Raw genomic sequence first — 19,042 nt, 5'->3', positions numbered from 1 at the left:
CACATCAAGTTGTGGAGGACAAGTTATATCACAAGACCCACCTATCAAATGGCCAAGTCCACTACAGAGTGTACCTCCCAAGCAGTCTCATCCCATCTGTCCTTCAATACTACCATTCTAATCCCTTAAGTGGCCATGGAGGTATCTGTAAGACCTGCAAACGACTGCAGGAAGTTGTTTTTTGGCCAGGGATGTGGACCGATATAAAACGCCTTGTTAAGTGTTGTGTAAATTGTCAAACACTTAAGAGTGAAAATCAGAAACTGGCTGGCAAGCTACAACCTGTAACCATAACACAACACAACAAAATGGTAGGGATGGACATAATGGGTCCTTTGCCAAGCAGCACCCATTGATACTAGTACCTTCTGGTTTTTGTTGATTACTTCTCTCGCTGGGTCATTTTTCCCCATGCGCAATGCAAATGCACAAACCGTAGCAATGATTCTTCAGACCGAAATCCTCACTCGATGGGGCGTACCAGACTTTATCCTGTCTGACCGTGGGACCCAATTCGTTTCCTCCATATTTAAGGATCTGTGTGCTAAATGGAACATCACCCAATAATTAACAACTGCATATCACCCACAAACGAATATGACGGAGAGAGTAAACCGCACCTTAAAATGTATGATCTCCTCTTATGTGGACGACAACCACAAAAAATGGGATCAATATTTACCTGAACTCCGTTTTGCAATTAACTCAGCCATTCAGGAAAGCTTTGGAATGTCCCCCGCAGAGCTCCAACTGGGAAGGAAACTGCATGGCCCAATGGACAAATTACTACATGGGGAAAACCTTTCACCATCCATTCCATTCTATGATGTGGTCAACCATCTAGCCCAGCTGAAATTAAAAGCAAAAGAGTGCTGTAAAAAAAGCCCAGAAACGACAATTAAGAAGCAACAATAAAAAAAAGATGAGAGGCCTCCTTCAAAGAAAAAGACTGTGTTTGGTTAAGGAATTTCCCACAGTCCAGTGCACAACACCATTTTAGTGAAAAACTAGCCCAGAAGTGGAAAGGTCCTAACAGAGTTTTAAAGAAATTAGGACCACTAAATTATTACCATATGTTGTCTTTCCCAGGGGAAGTGTGTGGCGGTGCCTGAAAAAAATGGAGACTGGGGAAGTTGAGAGGATCTAGTAGAAAGCGAGGTGCACGGATTACCTGAGGGTGTAAGAGATCGGTTCCTAAGCTAGAGCGGGACGCGCTCTGTGTTTGGCCAGTGTCAACCCCAGAGTGAGGCGGTTCCGCACTGCACTTCCTAATGCAGGCTGCAGAGTGTTGTCATCTTATGCAAAGAATTTTGTCAAATAACCAGTTCAGGTAATCGACTTGTGTTGGCTTATCTTCAACCTCAAGCCCCGGGTAATAGTTCTCCCTGCCATCCATGGTCAGTGTTTTGCAAACACACACACCCACACAAACACGCACACACACATAACCACATACATTCAAAGTGTTGTGTGTAGTTTTTTTGTTTCTTTAAATTCAATAACTTTCTTCGTGACAATCTAATTACCCTCTATTTCTTGTCTCCCTGTTGTCTTGTTTTTTGATACTTGTGAGTGAAAAGGACACTCGAAATCTGCTGATTTTGATTTAAAAAATTCAGGTGCATCACATTTTCAGTAGACATTTTCAGCTACAGTGTTTTTTTATTTTTTATAACTGTCTCTGTTAACATTGTGTTTATGATTTTTTTTTTTGTGTATGTAACTGGTGGTTTTTTGTGAGCTATCCCTTAAGTGTAAAAAGCCACCAGTAGACAGGCTTGACCTGTCTGGCGCCCGAAATTATTTTTGGAACTATTTAAAATCCAAAATGTAATCAGTTTTTTGGGCCCCCCACCATTACAGTATTCACAGCCTTTGCTCAATACTTTGTTGAAGCACCTTTGGCACCAATTACAGCCTCAAGTCTTTTTGTACAAGCTTGGCACACCTGTTTTTGGGCAGTTTCTCACATTCTTCTTTGCAGGACTTCTCAAGCTCCATCAGCTTGGATGGGGAGCTTCGGTGCACAGCCATTTTTAGAACTTTCCAGAGATGTTCCAACGGGTTCAAGTCTGGAATCTGGCTGGGCCACTCAATGATATTCACAGAGTTGTCCCGTAGCCACTCCTTTGTTATCTTGGCTGTGTGCTTAAGGGTCGCTGTCCTGTTGGAATATGAACCTTCACCCCAGTCTGAGGTCCAGAGCACTCTGGAGCAGGTTTTCATCAAGGATGTCTCTGTACATTGCGGCATTCATCTTTCCCTCGATCCTGACTACTCTCCCAGTTCCTGCCGCTGAACAACATCCCCACAGCATGATGCTGCCACCACCATGCTTCACTGTAGGGATGGTATTGGCCAGATGATGAGCGGTGCCTGGTTTCCTCCAGACATGACGCTTGCCATTCAGGCCAAAAAGTTCAATCTTTTTCATCAGACCAGAGAAATTTGTTTCTCATGGTCTGAGAGTCCTTCAGGTGCCTCTTGGCAAACTCCAAGTAGGCTGTCTTGTGCCTTTTACTGAGGAGTGGCTTCCGTCTGGCCAGTCTGTGAATACTTCCATCTGACAAAGGCTGTGAATACTTATGTACATGTGATTTTTTTCGTTTTTTATTTTTAATAAATTTGCAAAGATTTCAAACAAATTTCTTTCACATTGTCATTATGGGGTATTGTTTGTAGAATTTTGAGGAAAATAATGAATTGAATCCATTTTGGAATAAGGCTGTAACATAAAAATTTTGGAAAAAGTGAAGCGCTGTGAATACTTTCCGGATGCACTGTACATTGCTGCACTCAATGCTCCCCCATTTCCCACCTGGACATTGATAAAGCAATGTTGCAACCTTATAAGGATATGGAAAGAAACATGGAATAGTCTCCTAACGTATACACTGAACCATGTGAGGCTTCAGACTATAAGCATACATGCATAAACAGGAATAGATGGATGGACATACAAGCTGGTTTCATGAATGTTAAGTATATGATCATATTTTGATTATAGTTGAGTACATAAATGTGGATATAAGTACATACATGTGGATACATGAACATGCTTGTATAATATCAATAAGCAAAAATATAAAATATTGAAATAACTCTAGCCACTTGCATTACCATCAGAAATTAAAATGTAACATCTTCAGCCATCTTCAAATAAAACTGTTCTTTAATTATATTTTATTGAGCACTGAACAATGATTGTTAATAATTATATAATTTAGATGTAGAGGACATTATCAGCCCAATGATTTGATCTTTTGAGTGGACTTGAGGATTGTTAAAATAAACTCCGCGAAGACCTTAGTAGTCTAGAAGTGTGTTGCTGAAGGAGATCCGTAATATAGGGAGGAGCCAAGCAAACCCTTAAAAGTAAATAATAAAATCTTAAATTGAATCCTAAATTTGACTGAAGCCAATGAAGAGATGCTAAAACTGGGGATATATTGTTGTGAACAGTAGACTATAGACTGCAGATTTAAAATGTCAACAAGATGTTCAATACTCCGAAAAGAGAAATCCCAGAATATTATGGATTAATATTATAGGATAAAGCTTTGGAACGAGGGAAAACATTAAAACGTCAAGGTGTCTGGTTTCATAACAGACATGGAAAAAACAGATGAAATGGATAATAAATGTAGAAAGTCCTTAAATGTGATGAGGGCATTAGCTGGCAAAGAGTGGGGAGCAGAAAGAATAGGATTCTCCATGATATATCAAGATATGATTAGATATATGATTGATATATTGTACCGCATCAATAACATTATTAAAGCGACTGGATAAATACAGTGTAGAGCTCTTAGGATACGCTTAGGAGCAGTAAAATCAACACAAATTAATGCTCTACTTGTTGAGGCAAATGAAATGCCACTGAATTTGCATAGAGGAAAATGATCACTGATATACTGCAAATATATGAAGAGTTATGTTGGAAATTACATGAGGTATTAATTAACTGTTGGGAATATGTAAACAACAAGAAAGGGGATTTGGATGGAGCATAAGCCCCTTAACAGAAAAGACCTGACTGCAGAGACTGAGTGTAATATGTCTCCTGTATGGGGAGAGGTGATGGACTTTTCCTGAGGTTGATCTGAGATATTAGAAAAGATGAAGGATTGGGTGGAAATGGGCATGATAACATCTAATGTAAAAAAACATGTTTAGGGAAGATTTTTATACAGATGGATCAAAAGATCCAACCACAGCATTACAGGAATAGGAGTGTATATTCCAGTAGTAAGTGTTGTCAAAAAGATTAACAGCTAATTTATCTTCTATAGAGATACCGCCATCATAATAGGTTTAACTTGGGTAGTGGAAACAAGACCTGACAGAGTAGTTATATGTTCTGGTTCAGCGTCAGTATTAACATCATTAGCTACACGAAGATCATCCAGAGAAGATTTTATAAATGAAGTATCATGCTCGTGTATCGTATTCAAAGGAAAGGAGGGAGAGTCGGATTCTGTTGGGTACCAGCACATAAAGGGAGTTAGTGAAGAAGGCTTTAAAAATGAGGAGGATATTAGAGTTAGTACAGGTTTGAGTGATTGAATTGAAATATATCAAAGAACAGATTTGTAATGAAATGCATCAGTCTGGATCCAGAGGGACTCAGTGTGGAAGCTGGAGGAGCTGAACACACAGCACCAGCTGACCCCTGGGTCATGATGGATCTATACTTTATTTAAGGGATTGAGAGAAAGGCAAATAAAATGATGCATTAAACTGAACGGCATGTGCTCATGATACAAGCCCACCATTAAAATAAAAGAAGAAGAATGTAAAGGACAAAAACAACTGCTGTATAATTATTATTATTATACATTTGTATTAAATGAAACTGAAGTAGAGTTTGAGGGAAAAAAGCCCATGAGTTTTGTATACAAATGTCTTTCAAGTTTAAACTAAACAATTAAATTATTATTTTATAAAGAAATTAAGAAACACGATGAAAAAAGATGAAGAAAAAATGGACAGAGAATTGAACTGAATTTGTTTAGTCGGGAGTCTAGAAATGATTATTATTATAATTATTATTCCGATACATTTAGTGCAAATGTAACAAATTTAGTGTAATATTGAGAGATAATTTGTTGATTAATATTAGAAAATTCAACAATAATATAATATGTGATATGAAGGACACAGATGTAAGTATGTTAGTTATACTTCATTGGTATAAAGACTTAAAGGCATAATCGATTCATCATAACTGAATCATTTGTATAAAATATTGTCAATTAATCACACTTAATTTTAAACTTCTGTTTTTAGTATAATATAAAAATAAACAGAGAAGTGATGGACTATCCTCAGGACAACAATGCAGGACAATATTGATGAAAAACAAAGAATTACTCTTTTATATGAATTAGTGTGTGGCTCTTAAAAGAGCCGTTTTGGGGCAGAAACTCTGCTGGTGTGTCTCCGAGAGCTGCTCGCGCTTGTGTTTTCTCCTCTCACATTTAGAGCAAAACTGGAGTGATTCAATAGTTTGATGGAGTAAAAACATTGTGAACACGGAGCAGGACTACTGTGCTTTATTTGAAGACAAAAACACGCGACGTGGAAACGTTTAGTTTAGCGCAATCACATCAAATCCACGGCGAGCATCAGTTACTGGCAAAAGCTGCGAGTGAATTTGTTGTTATTTTTATGTAAACACGTTTAATAAAAGTTGAACGTGTCCTCTGAGTATTCAACAAACACTTTGACAATAACTTTAATGAATTGATCATAACTGAGGGACTTGTGGACTGTTTCATACAGTAGTTGTTTTGGGCATCTTGAAACACACTCAAATCAGAGACAAAAGATACAATCAGGTAAATGGGAGTAAAGAAACTTCAGAAAAGGCCAAAATAATAAACACAAACTGAATGGGAAACTCTTACCTTTATTATATATATAAAAATAAATAAAGAATCAGAATGAGCTTTATTGCCAAATGTTCGCATACAAGGTATTTGTACTGGTGACAGGAGCTTCCAGTGCACATAAAACAACAAGACAATATATATATATATTCCTATGCCTCAGTTTCTGATTAAAAATGTAATCACACAATTTGTAATTCTGTAATATGAGAGAATTGGTGAGGGGTCTGAATATTTTGCAAGGCACAGTATGTATATATATACATTTACATTTATGCATTTGGCAGACACTTTTATCCAACGCGATATAAATCTTTATATAAAAGATTTGTATATGTGTGTGTGTGTGTGTGTGTGTGTGTGTGTGTGTGTATGTATATATATATGTGTGTGTGTGTATATATATATATATATATATACACACACACACACACACACACACACACACACAAACAAATCTTTTATATACAGAAGCAAGGGAATGCAATTGCAGAAGAGGTGTGGTATGTAGGTCTCTGAGCAGTCCGAATTTTCCTTTGTAGTCTTCTGATGTTCGATTTTATAGCAGCACCAAACCAGACAGTTACTGAAGTGCAGAGGACAGACTCAATGACTGCTGAGCAGAACTGTATCATCAGCGCCTGTAGCAGGTTGAACTTCCTCAACTAACGAAGGAAGTACACAACCTCTTTTTCACCAGTGCTGATCATACAGTTGCTGGAAGTGAATTGCCCTGTCTCACAAGCTGTTGCCAGTCTGTCAGAAAGCTAGTGATCCACTGACAGATAGATGTAGGAACAGAGAGCTGGTGTAATTAAATAATCAATAAAGTCTGACCTCCCTCACAGGCTGCACACAGGAAACAAATATTTAATACAATGAAACAGCACCCACTTTCATACAAACCCCAATTAAGGTAATTGAAAAGGTAACTTAATTCAATCTTATACTCAAAACAATTCAAATAAATTAAAGCCCTGATTAATTCCAACTATTTATTTCCTATTTCTGGCAATCCCTTCATATTTTTGTATATCTTCTTTCAGTTAAATTCTTTCTTCATAATTTTCTTTACTTTTTTAATGTTTGTATTATTATTAGTATTTAATTAGCACATGCTCCCTTTACATTGACAAACATCATATTTGTCTGTATCTGTTTTATTCATGAGAACATGTGCAGTATTTAATTGTGTATGTCCTAACTGTGGTCTAATGAATATTCAGTTATCTCTAAAGTGTCTTTATCTGAAGGGTTTAATTTTGATCTTTGAATTTTGTTCAATGTATTATTATCTGTAACTCTTTTGCCAATGTTTATGTAGATTGCATTTTATTAGGGATTTCCCTTCAAATCTCCCTATTAGAGGAGGGTATGGCACATCAACTGCCTGGAGCTTGAACTACAGCAGAAATTTGACAGTAATTTGACCTTTGTAAACTTGACTTTAATTTAGTTTTTCATTAAATTGAGCTTTTATTTGTGTACTTTAAACTATGTATTTATTTTCCTTTATTTTATTTCTCAAATAGTTTGTTTAGTAAACTGCTTACTGTTTCATATAATAAATATTAATTAATTTGGGGTATTTCATGTGATTTATTTAAGGAAATTTCATTAAAAATCACAAGGATTAAATATTAACTAATTTGGAGGATTTCAGGTGATTTTTTTAAGGAGATTTTTAAAAACAAGGACTGAAAAGTTCTTAAAAATATTACGGGTAATATTGTTTCCATACATTTTTTAAAAAGATATCACATAATACTTTTTACAGTGTACCAATAAAGATTCCTCTAATAAATTGAATTTATTTGAATTCTTTAGATAAAAATAATAACTTTATTAATACTTTATTTTTGAGTATATTTATGGGTTATGGGATAGAATATAATTAGGCTGCTTTGTTTACCTTTTAATAATGAGTTTGTATAAGCCACAAATAAAACTTCAAAATAAGATATTATTAAACCAATATGGATACTACAGTAATGATGTAAAACTAAGTTGTACACTTAATTGCATCAAAACTTTGCTAAAAAAAATAATAAAAAAATGGTATTGGTAAGAATGGAAAGGAGAATTAATGATCATTAACAATGTTTTATTAAAGTAATAAGATTAATAATTAAAAGCATAATAATAATAATAATAATAATAAATATTTCAGAATCGATCATTTGAAGTGATGATCGGAAACTTTATTAATTAGTGTTTTTTTAGTATTATTTTTATATTATACTAAAAACAGAAGTTTAAAATTAAGTGTGATTAATTGACAATATTTTATACAAATGATTCAGTTATGATGAATCGATTATGCCTTTAAGTCTTTATACCAATGAAGTATAACTAACATACTTACATCTGTGTCCTTCATATCACATATTATATTATTGTTGAACTTTCTAATATTAATCAACAAATTATCTCTCAATATTACACTAAAGTTGTTACATTTGCACTAAATGTATCGGAATAATAATTATAATAATATAATAATAATACTGTTTTGAAGAATTTATGCAAGGACTGTATTTGTGCTGGAAAAGGTGGATTTGTAACCGCACTGGTGTGTCGGCAAGAACACATAAGACTCAGAGTTTGAAGCAGAGTTTGTAGTTTACTCTTGATTCAAGTTGAATAGTAACAGTGAGTGGTAACAGTAAGTGGTCTGAAAATAATAAAGAATAACAATAATATTAGAGATACAACTAAATCAATAACATTCACCAATACAATAGAACTGGTTACATTATTAAAGTTATTGCAGTTCTTAGATAATCCACAAGGTGGCGTTCAAGGGACGCACATGGAGTTAGTTGTTATGTGGGACGCCATTATAGTGTCATTACAGGCTGTAACATTTACACCTGATATAGAAAACAGCACCTAGCACAATATTTACACGAATATATATAGGCAAATAACCATATACATCACCATCCAGAGATATCTCTCACACTATGAAAGTACTCATGCTTACTTATATTAAACGTAAAGGCTGAACTTTGGCGCTTAGGCGCTAACGCGAACTGCCGCGATGATAAGCAAACGAGCTTGTGATAACTCAATAAAGTACACATCTGCTTTAAACGGATGTATAACATCACAAGGTAAAAGGAAATAAACAACTTACATTCTTGTCATTAACTCGCTCACATAAACCATTACTGAAGGGAAGATGAGATATTAGTCTTCTGCATCGGAGCATTCATATTTCGTTCGTCTCTTACTGACTAGGCACTGACTCACGTCATTCATTAAACGACTCTCTGATTGGCTGAAACCTTCTTAACAAATACATTTCTAGACTCCTTACAAACCAAATTCATCTTTTAGTCATCGTGTTTCTTAACTTCGTTATAAAATAATTATTTAATTGTTTAATTCAATTAACTCTAACGCTACTTCAGTTTCATTTCTGAATATAAATGTATAAAAAATAATATCAATAAAAAAGTTATTTCTGTCTTTTACATAATTTATTTGTTAAACCTTTAAAAGAGTTGAAACTCACTCTTGAACACACTCATCATCAGAGAGAGGGGGCGTGGTTTGGAGTTTGGAGGATAGAGCAGCGATTGGTTAGAATGTTTTCCAGACTCTAGCCAATAGGCGTCTGACACACTCTTATTAATACTGTAATCGGGAACTCGACGATACATTGATTCATTGTGTAGTTTTTGTGTGTACCACAAATCGAAAATGAGCGGAAGAGGTAAAACCGGCGGTAAAGCGCGAGCAAAGGCTAAAACTCGTTCCTCCAGGGCAGGACTGCAGTTCCCCGTCGGTCGTGTTCACAGGCTGCTCCGCAAAGGAAACTACGCACAGCGCGTTGGTGCCGGTGCTCCTGTTTATCTGGCCGCTGTGCTCGAGTATCTCACCGCTGAAATCCTGGAGTTGGCTGGAAACGCCGCTCGGGACAACAAGAAGACTCGTATCATTCCCCGTCACCTGCAGCTGGCAGTGCGGAACGACGAGGAGTTGAACAAACTCTTGGGTGGAGTGACCATCGCTCAGGGTGGTGTGCTGCCCAACATCCAGGCTGTGCTGCTGCCCAAGAAGACCGAGAAACCCGCCAAGAAGTAAACGGACTAAAGTCTGATTCACTGAAACACAAAGGCTCTTTTAAGAGCCACCCAATTTAACTATAAAGAGAGTGATGATATCTTACTGAAATGTGAGACGTTATAGATTAAAATAAGTTTCCCAACGCTTCACAAAGAATCAAGTCTATAATTTGTTTCTTGGAAAACATCACTGTGATTCACAAACACAAAGGCCACCCACTTGCCCTTTTTAATTTATTTTTTATTTGTTTTAATATGGAAAGGATAGCAAAATATGCAATACATTATTTAATAAGGTGACAAAATGCATGCCAACACAAATGATAAAACATTAAAGTTGTCTTCGTTTTTGAACACTGCAGCAATTTATTACAGGTATTACAGTACGATATCGGTGATTGAGACCCATTAAATATTTTCTTTGCTTCAATAGTAAAGGAAAACAAAAATCCACATTTTTTAATTTAGTGTTCAAATTTAATAGTTCAAATATAAATACTTCTATGGACATTGACCAGAAACTAATTCTCATTTAAATTATATTAAATTATTTAAATTCGCGTGAATCTGATCTTTGGCATGTCAGCTGTGAACTGTGAGAAGGAAAAATACGTGACGTGCTTTAGGCTCCTCCTTCAGGGTTTCTATTAAGTCCTGTAGGCAACTTTAAATTCTTTTCGAGCAACTGTATTCTTACATTCAGTTGATAATTACACGGAGTAAATCATGTCTGGAAGAGGTAAAGGCGGTAAAGGACTCGGGAAAGGAGGCGCCAAGCGTCACCGCAAAGTGTTGCGTGATAACATCCAGGGAATCACCAAACCCGCAATCCGTCGTCTCGCTCGCCGTGGCGGTGTCAAGCGTATCTCCGGTCTGATCTACGAGGAGACTCGCGGTGTGTTGAAGGTGTTTCTGGAGAACGTTATCCGTGATGCCGTCACCTACACTGAACACGCCAAGAGAAAGACCGTCACTGCCATGGACGTTGTGTACGCGCTGAAACGACAGGGACGAACTCTGTACGGATTCGGAGGATAAACGACTTTATTCAGGAGAAATCAGACCAACCCAACGGCTCTTTTAAGAGCCACACACAATCTCACACAAAGAGTTGATATCTTTTACTTTACTGATGTTTAATTTGAATCACTTTAACCAATTTTTGTTAAATTGTGCTTTTCTGCAAGTTGTACAAATAAATGGTCCTTTTCCCTGAACCAACATGATCTACCCAAAATCTTTCTTGATGATTTCATATTTTACTGTTAGATATAGACGTGCTTTCACAATTTATCACGGTGTGTCCGAGATAATACAGTCCAGTTTGATTTGCAACATCTAAATGTGAATCTTTACCAAAGCGAATCAAGTAGACCATAATAAATACCAAATGCAGGACAGTATGAATAAAAATCCTTTATAGAAAAATTATTTCTTAACTGGCTATTTTCTCATATTACGACTAAATAAAAAAAAAATGCGCGGGAGAACGAAACAAAGGAAATGTAATCGTGTGGGGGGTGGAAACTTTCAAACATGAGGCGAGAGGAGGGACTTTCATTTGGAAGTCTTTGATTGGTTCTTTCCGGTCCGTCAATCTTACAACTGTCCAATGAAATCATTGAATGTGTTTGACCAATGAAAATACGCCATCAGAGGCGCGCGTCATCTCCTCACAGAATTAGCATAGAGGAGGGTATAAATACTTCTGTGAGCGGAATAAGAATCATTGTTCTGAGTTTGTTCTTCAGATCATCATGCCTGAACCAGCCAAATCTGCTCCGAAGAAGGGATCCAAGAAGGCCGTCACAAAGACCGCCGGTAAGGGAGGAAAGAAGCGCAGGAAGTCCAGGAAGGAGAGTTATGCTATCTACGTGTATAAAGTCCTGAAACAGGTTCATCCTGACACCGGGATCTCTTCCAAGGCGATGGGAATCATGAACTCTTTCGTCAACGACATCTTCGAGCGCATCGGCGGTGAAGCGTCTCGTCTCGCTCACTACAACAAGCGCTCCACCATCACATCGAGAGAGATCCAGACCGCCGTGCGTCTGCTGCTGCCCGGTGAACTGGCCAAACACGCCGTGTCTGAGGGCACAAAGGCCGTCACCAAATACACCAGCTCCAAGTAGAAGAACATCCGGTTTCTCAACCAACCCAAAGGCTCTTTTAAGAGCCACACATATTCTCTGTTAAAGAGTTTTATAATTCTACTTCAAATTAGTTTATTAATCAAACGGGTGAATTAATGATTTGTGGTTGAATGCCATTGGCATAATAAATATTGTTAAAAAAAAAGTGAAGTTTATTTTTGAAGATCATGTTCAACAGTCAAGAAACTACAGCTGTTGGATATTTCAACAAGACATTGATCCAATACATTCCTCCACAAACTTTAAAATAAACATTAATATATTTGTAATGACCTTCACAGTCTCCAGACTTCAATATTTGATAGTCGTGTTTCGGCACTGCTCTTCTGGCAGATTAATTAAAGCTGAAATATTACTTGGTTTGTTGAAGATTAAAAAAAAAAGCATATTTCCATATTTTGAATGATATTTAAAAATAGGCATTGATGTGTTGCTGTAGAGTTGGTCATGAATTACTGAACAGTTATATAATATATGAGCTGTCTTGGTCTTATTATGGAACAGTATTTTTGCATTCTCTAGTGAACAGTAATTATGTTTATAGATAAAATCACAGATACAACCTTATTTTACCAAATTGATCCGCGCAGAGAACCGCTTAATCCTGATGAGATCCAAAAACCCTGTGACGGGTAACTTACATAAATATAGAATGATGGGTTAGTGGCTGGGTATCACAAAAACTACCCAATGGTGTGAAAACAATCCAATTAAATTACCCAACAGTCCCAGCATTTGGGTTGGGTATTTTTTTTAGAGTGTATATTATATTGTACAGCCTTAGTTGATAATGTAAATGAACCGTAAACTACAATAGTATGTCCATGCAATGCACAGCATAACACTGTAAACTAAAAACATGAAATGAGGTTTCAGTAATGATAGGGATAAAATATTAATGGTCTGCACTTATATAGCTTACTATACTTTATTAATATAATATTATTTTAATATACTTTATTAAACATGGAAATAATATGCTTATATGCAATATAACAATTACAAAAGAAGTCAATATCAGAAGTCATACATATTACGGTAACTTCCCCCAACAATGTAGATACCTCACCATCGGCTAACACACAACCCACATAGCAAAACTGGTCTGGCCAAGGGAAGGGCCACTCGGCCCAAATACAGCAATGAATTACGGTCCACATACGACCCATGACATATCTTAGCCAATTTTTTGACCATAGCTGGCCCTATGTTGGACCAGACAAGTTTTAGCACTGACTCCAGATGTCAGCCTCAACTAAACCTTAACCAAGCCACTTAATACACACCTTTGCCCTATTTGGCCCAGATGGAAAATGCCTCAATGATGAAAGTATTATGAACATATATTTATTCATGTTTCACATCAAGCCATTTACAAAACTGTAACATATAATTTGCCAATTTCTCTTCCTCTGCTCTCCTCTCAAAAATGTTTCAGTCCATGAACCAACTGCACAAAACTCTATGCCATGTTTCAGTCGGTTCGTGGCCCCAGATGTCAGATGGTTACGCCTCACAGCAGCTAAAACATACATGCATACATGGTTTGAAATTAACTTTTGTTAATGAGAGGTGGACAGTGCCAGCTCATTACTAAACAGATCAGTTTAGTAAAGAGCTGGCACTGTCCTCCTTACTAGGCTCCAGGAGAAAGCCAATCTGAGCAGATGTATCGCATAGAGCCACGTACAATTTTCAAATAAGTACATTCATATGACTGTACTTATTTTTAAACCATGTGTGGCTCATTGTAATACAATGCTCGGTTTGACACCAATTATTAAACACAATAAGGACAGTAGGAACCATGTGAACCAGTCATGGTTGCCTATACACTTCCTACTTAAACTGGTCTATGCATGTAGATATCACATCAGAATGTCCCTCAGTAAGGCCTGGGTTCAGTTTTAGTGGAATTGTCCTTTAAAGTAACTAGCCAGCAATTTACATTTCCCAAATCAGTTTTCTCTAAATAAATAAATTAGTCCCATAGTATCTATTCTAATAAAACATAAATCACAGTTTTCATCACATCACCTCTTCTCTTCCTCCAACCCTCCTCTCCTTATCCGTTTCCTCCCCTCTCTTCCTGTCCACTCATCTCCTCCCCTTTCCTCCAATCCCTCCACTTCCTATTTCCACATCTTGTCCTCCCCTGATCTCTTCCTCTACTCCTCTAAGAATCCAAACTATCAGTTTAAATAAATTGATGATTCTTAAACATTTAAATGACACTATTAACATCAAAGCCAACTTACCAATCACAACATCTTGTATCAACAAACTTTCCATTTTCTCCTCTTGTGTTTATATTCTTCCCCATGGTGTTTTAATCATTGCATGCATAATCATCCAAACACACTTGTGAATCCACCCCACCTTTGAGAGCCAGTGTGTTTACTTGAAATTATATTTCTAAATCATTTTATTTTATTTAAGAAATGGTTCAATATTTAAGCATGTTATTAATCAAAGACTAGGGATATTATAGGTGACACTGGCAAAAAAAAAACAATCTTCACAAATTCTTAATATTGATATTGTCACTAAATATTCTGTTCTTTCAATTTGGCATACAGATAGTCCTGGGCTGCATTCAGTCCACATGAAATACAGCAAACAAAAAGCCTGTACCTGTAGTTAGCCACTTAGTTTTGCAGTATTTCAGACTGAATAGCAGTGAAGGTCTGCCATCTGGAAACTAGCGGCTAGCTACAGCTACGCCACTTCACTGGTGCACTCGGGAGTGTGTGTGTGTGTGTATTATTATTTTTTAATATTATTTTTAGCTTTTTAGTCATTTTCAAATGTGCTGTTACTTAAATATTGTAGAGTTTTTTTAAGTACATTTCTGTTACATATCTGGTATTTCCAATTTGAACAAGATATTAACTGATCATTATTTGTACTAGTTTTATAATGTTTTATCTGACCCCTGTTAGTCATCTGTGTATATGACATGTTGATTGTTTGCTTGAGGGTTTAAAAGCCAATATGAAGTCTAATTTTCCTAATTATCTGAAGTAATTAATTTTCCAGAGAAAGAATGCATACAACAAAAAAAAAAAAAAAAACACACACACATAACTATGACAAACATTAATATATTCACAAGTTTGCAGACCGGCCTTGATGGTGTGGTGTGCCTCAGTGTACGGATCTCACTGCTAAGGGGCTTTTCCACTGCACGGTACAACTCGACTTTTTGGGGGGGTTTTCCACTGTGGATAGTACCTGGTACCTGATACATTTTTTAGTACAACCTCAATCGAGGTTCCAAGCAAGCCGAGCTGATACTAAATGTGACGTCAAAATCCTGCAGATCACTGATTGGTCAGGGAGAATCGTCACTACCAGCGTCACTGGATTTCCGACACGCAACATCAACCCGCTAGTTTTAAAGTTAGAAACAGCGATAACAGTATCATTTGTTCAGGCAACTTTCGCATTGTGAAAAAATAAATGGCTGTGGGCAAAACCATGCAGTGTTCAATAAACGAGGTGCAGATGGTCCACTCGTTAGCGATGAGCGAAACAAAAAAGTTTCTCAGGAATTGTATCAGTTGTTGGGCGCACATGGCTACCACCGGACCTTCCAACAGTGTAGGGAAAACGTGACTACAGAACCATCAAGGAAAAGTGGAAGTTCGACCAAATGGACGCTATCTAGACTAACAAGAAATGGGAGGCAGAGTGTCCTGGACTTTATACTCTGCTTGAAAGCTTCACTTTATTTAGTTGACCAGCTACTGGAAGCTTAATTCTAAAACAACCAGGCCAATTTAACCCTCAGAGCCCGACGGCATCGTCCACGACATCACACGGCACCTCCGATAAATATTTATATAATTTGATGAAAGTTTTATCGATTTTCTTACCGTTTTTTCCAGCAGAAAGCTAACGAGCTAGCCATCACGGGGGTGTCTTTGGTGTCTTTGTAGCCTTTACAGAAGGTTTTCTATCCAGCCCGGAACTTGTGCCTCTTTTCGGAGTTTTTCAGCAATAAATCCAAACACTTACATCCAAGATTTATCCACTTGATGTCCATAATTTATCAATTCTCCATCATTTTTGCCGCTAGCTCGATGATAGCTGCCATTTTGGATATCACATGATGCTTTGCGTGAGGTTGTTGACCAATGACAGGCTGATCCGTCTTCCACGTTGGTGTGCGTCATTACGCATGAACCAAGCTCTGATATTGTGGAGAGAGAAACGCACGGCAAAGTAGTTTTGAGGAGAGAGAGAGACGCACGGCAAAGTAGTTTTGAGGAGAGAGAGAGCGGCGGTCTCTCTCTCTCTCCTCAAAGTAGTTTTGAGGAGAGAGAGAGAGATGCGCGGCATAATAGTTTTGAAGAGAGAGAGAGAGAGAGACGCGCGGTCCTCTCTCTCTCTCTCTCTCTCTCTCCTCAAAGTAGTTTTGAGGAGAGAGAGAGAGATGCGCGGCAAAATAGTTTTGAGGAGAGGTAATAGTTTTGAGGTAATAGTTTTGAGGAGAGGTAATAGTTTTGAGGTAATAGTTCATTGTAATAGTCATGACCAAAAAGGATCCTAGGGGCACCATCAGGTGGATCCGTGACGGCCCTCTGGTTTTTGTAAAGTGGATGGACACTGGGAAGTCTCTGTCTGCTCCACAATTCACCCGGCCTTCTCTGGCAACACAGTTCAGAGAAGGGTAAGAACTCAGGATGGAGGCTGGAACACCAAATCCATTCCATGCCCAACCCCTGTCACTGAATACAACAAGAATATGGGAGGTGTTGATCTTTCTGATCAACTCATCCAATACTACTCAGTTCACCATAAAACTATGAGATGGTACAGGACATTGTTTTTCCATTTTTGGACATTGCTGTGACCAACAGTTACTTACTTCACAAGGAAGTTTGTGCAGAGAAGCAGCAACAGCCCATGACCCACAAGGCTTTTCTGGAGGAGCTGACAGCCCAACTCTGTGGTGTTACAGTTGCTGTTCCCCCACCCAGCAACAAAGTGACCATGTACCTGTGCCAACATCAGACCAAACTGAAACCAGCAAGAAGGCCTCCTATGGTAGAAGGCAATGTGTGAACTGCAAGCAGACAAGGCAGGTCAAACAGGCCACCCCCTGGAAATGCAAAGCCTGTGATGTGGCCCTCTGTGTGATTGCTGATAGGAACTGTTTTGAGGCTTGGCACCAGTGAATGAGGCAAAAAACGCCTGGACTTTTTTGGAAAAATGTAAATAGTTTTGGTTCTGTAGAAGTTACAATGTTTATTCCTGTGCTCCAGGACTCCAAAGACATGAACAAACTGTTTTCCAGAGGAAATTTGCTTAGCTTTTATTTATTTGTGTGTGATTTCAATAAATATTTGAGTGATTCAATTTCCGTTTTATTTTTTCATTTGTCTTTATGGTCCCATAACTTATTTTACATTCAGGTGACATCAATGCAACACAAATATGCTGAAAGTCCAATTTGTCTTGAAAAAAAAGAGGTGTGTCAATTGTCTGTGCACAACAGGGTTGATGTTTTACAAGCTTTTTTAGTAAATAAAACCAGACGGAAAATGAATTGTAAAAATGCCCTTAGGTCTTAAAGGGTTAACTGTTACACTTGTGTAAAATCACCATGCAACAACTGCTTTATGCAGCACAATGAGCTAGTAGCTAACAGCTAGCGGTGGTGTTATTGTTTTGGTCAGTTTGTGTCGCGTTTAAGATGATGTCACGGCAGTAGAGGCGGCGCAACTATGAAGATCAGCCTATAATCCCACCCACGTTGAGGTGGCACTAAAATGCAATGGAAATGCAAGCTCAGAAAAGTAAAGCGAGTAGAGCTAAGGTGAGTCGAACTGTAACGTGCAGTGAATAAGGGCCACTAGTGTGCCTTGATGTACAGATTGCAGTGCTGGCATGTCTTGTGTACAGATCTCAGTGCTGGTGCGATATGGTGTATGGATCTCAGTGCTGGCATGGCTCAGTGTACAGATCTGCTGGTGTGCCAGCTTGAAACAAACTTGTTAGTGCTGGAGTGTTGACCTGGGTTTGGCTCAGGAGTGCTGTGACCACTTGGGTGGATGTCAGGACTGCTGTAGCCACTTGGGTGGAGGTCAGGACTGCTGTGGCCACTTGGGTGGAGGTCAGGACTGCTGTGGCCACTTGGATGGAGCTTGGGGCTGTTTTGCCTCTCTGGGTCTAATGCAAGAGTGTTGTGCTGCCTAGGGATCTTTGGAGCATTAGGCAATGAATCGCGTCTGCTCAGAAGTACAAAACAAATCTTAGTATTTCATCTGCTGTAACTAAATACATTATAATTTTAAAAAAGGCTGAAGTTTCTTACCCTTTTCATGACTTTGTTTCTTTCAGGTTTCCATCTCATCATTGTTGTCGTCTTCCTCAGTTTTGCATTCATTTAAATGGAGGAAATTAACAGCCAACCAAGTTTTTAAATAATTAAAACATGCTAGAAGAGGCCCTAACAAATTATGGCATATATATTTGTGTCATCTGCATAGCAATGGAACAATACTTTGTGTTTTTTTTTTTTAAATAGTGCCAATTGGAAGCATATATAACAGAATAGGTCCCAAAATGGATCCTTGAAGAATCCCACATGTACATGGTGCTGACGATGATGTAATTTTACCCATGGCAACTGAAGAACTTCTGTTAGTTAGGTAGGACTTAAAAACCAATTTAAAACTGCATCTCGCATCCCTACCAACTGCTCAAGCCCTGCAATAAGAATTTTGTGATCTATGGTGTCAAATGCCGCACTTAAGTCAAGTATCATCAAAACTGCAGCATTACCAGCATCCACAGTTAATAGAACATCATTGAGAACCTTTAAACGTGCAGATTCGGTACTGTGGTGTTCCCTAAATCCAGACTGAAATATTTCAAAAAGGCAATTCTTATTAAAAAGACTGCAGCTGACTGAGAA

The 19,042-nt window shown here is 37.8% G+C and overlaps 4 protein-coding genes across 4 annotated transcripts in view; 3 read left to right on the top strand and 1 right to left on the bottom strand.

The window, feature by feature from the left end:
• The window catches only part of LOC127617430 (histone H3), an 83,180-nt gene that overhangs the window by 60,010 nt on the left and 4,128 nt on the right, over positions 1–19,042 (bottom strand). The gene's annotated exons all lie outside the window — the stretch shown is intronic.
• LOC127617546 (histone H2A-like) lies at positions 8,575–10,102 on the top strand. Its single transcript, XM_052089512.1, has one exon. It carries the CDS (start codon positions 9,600–9,602, stop codon positions 9,981–9,983), a length of 384 nt encoding a protein of 127 aa, XP_051945472.1. The 5' UTR covers positions 8,575–9,599; the 3' UTR covers positions 9,984–10,102.
• LOC127617853 (histone H4) lies at positions 10,564–11,171 on the top strand. The gene has a single exon (XM_052089964.1). The coding sequence runs from the start codon at positions 10,691–10,693 to the stop codon at positions 11,000–11,002; it is 312 nt and encodes a 103-aa protein (XP_051945924.1). The 5' UTR covers positions 10,564–10,690; the 3' UTR covers positions 11,003–11,171.
• Positions 11,707–12,340, top strand: LOC127617680 (histone H2B-like). The gene has a single exon (XM_052089715.1). The coding sequence runs from the start codon at positions 11,722–11,724 to the stop codon at positions 12,094–12,096; it is 375 nt and encodes a 124-aa protein (XP_051945675.1). The 5' UTR covers positions 11,707–11,721; the 3' UTR covers positions 12,097–12,340.

Source organism: Xyrauchen texanus, chromosome 2, assembly GCF_025860055.1.
Source record: "Xyrauchen texanus isolate HMW12.3.18 chromosome 2, RBS_HiC_50CHRs, whole genome shotgun sequence".
Taxonomy (NCBI): Eukaryota; Metazoa; Chordata; class Actinopteri; order Cypriniformes; family Catostomidae; genus Xyrauchen; species Xyrauchen texanus.
The sequence above is the reverse complement of the archived record's forward strand: the minus strand, read 5'-3'. Positions and strand labels throughout refer to the sequence as shown.

What these genes read in the sequence shown, in the direction of transcription:
- LOC127617546 (XM_052089512.1), top strand. Translation starts at nt 9,600, where the DNA reads ATGAGCGGAAGAGGTAAAACCGGCGGTAAAGCGCGAGCAAAGGCTAAA.
- LOC127617853 (XM_052089964.1), top strand. Translation starts at nt 10,691, where the DNA reads ATGTCTGGAAGAGGTAAAGGCGGTAAAGGACTCGGGAAAGGAGGCGCC.
- LOC127617680 (XM_052089715.1), top strand. Translation starts at nt 11,722, where the DNA reads ATGCCTGAACCAGCCAAATCTGCTCCGAAGAAGGGATCCAAGAAGGCC.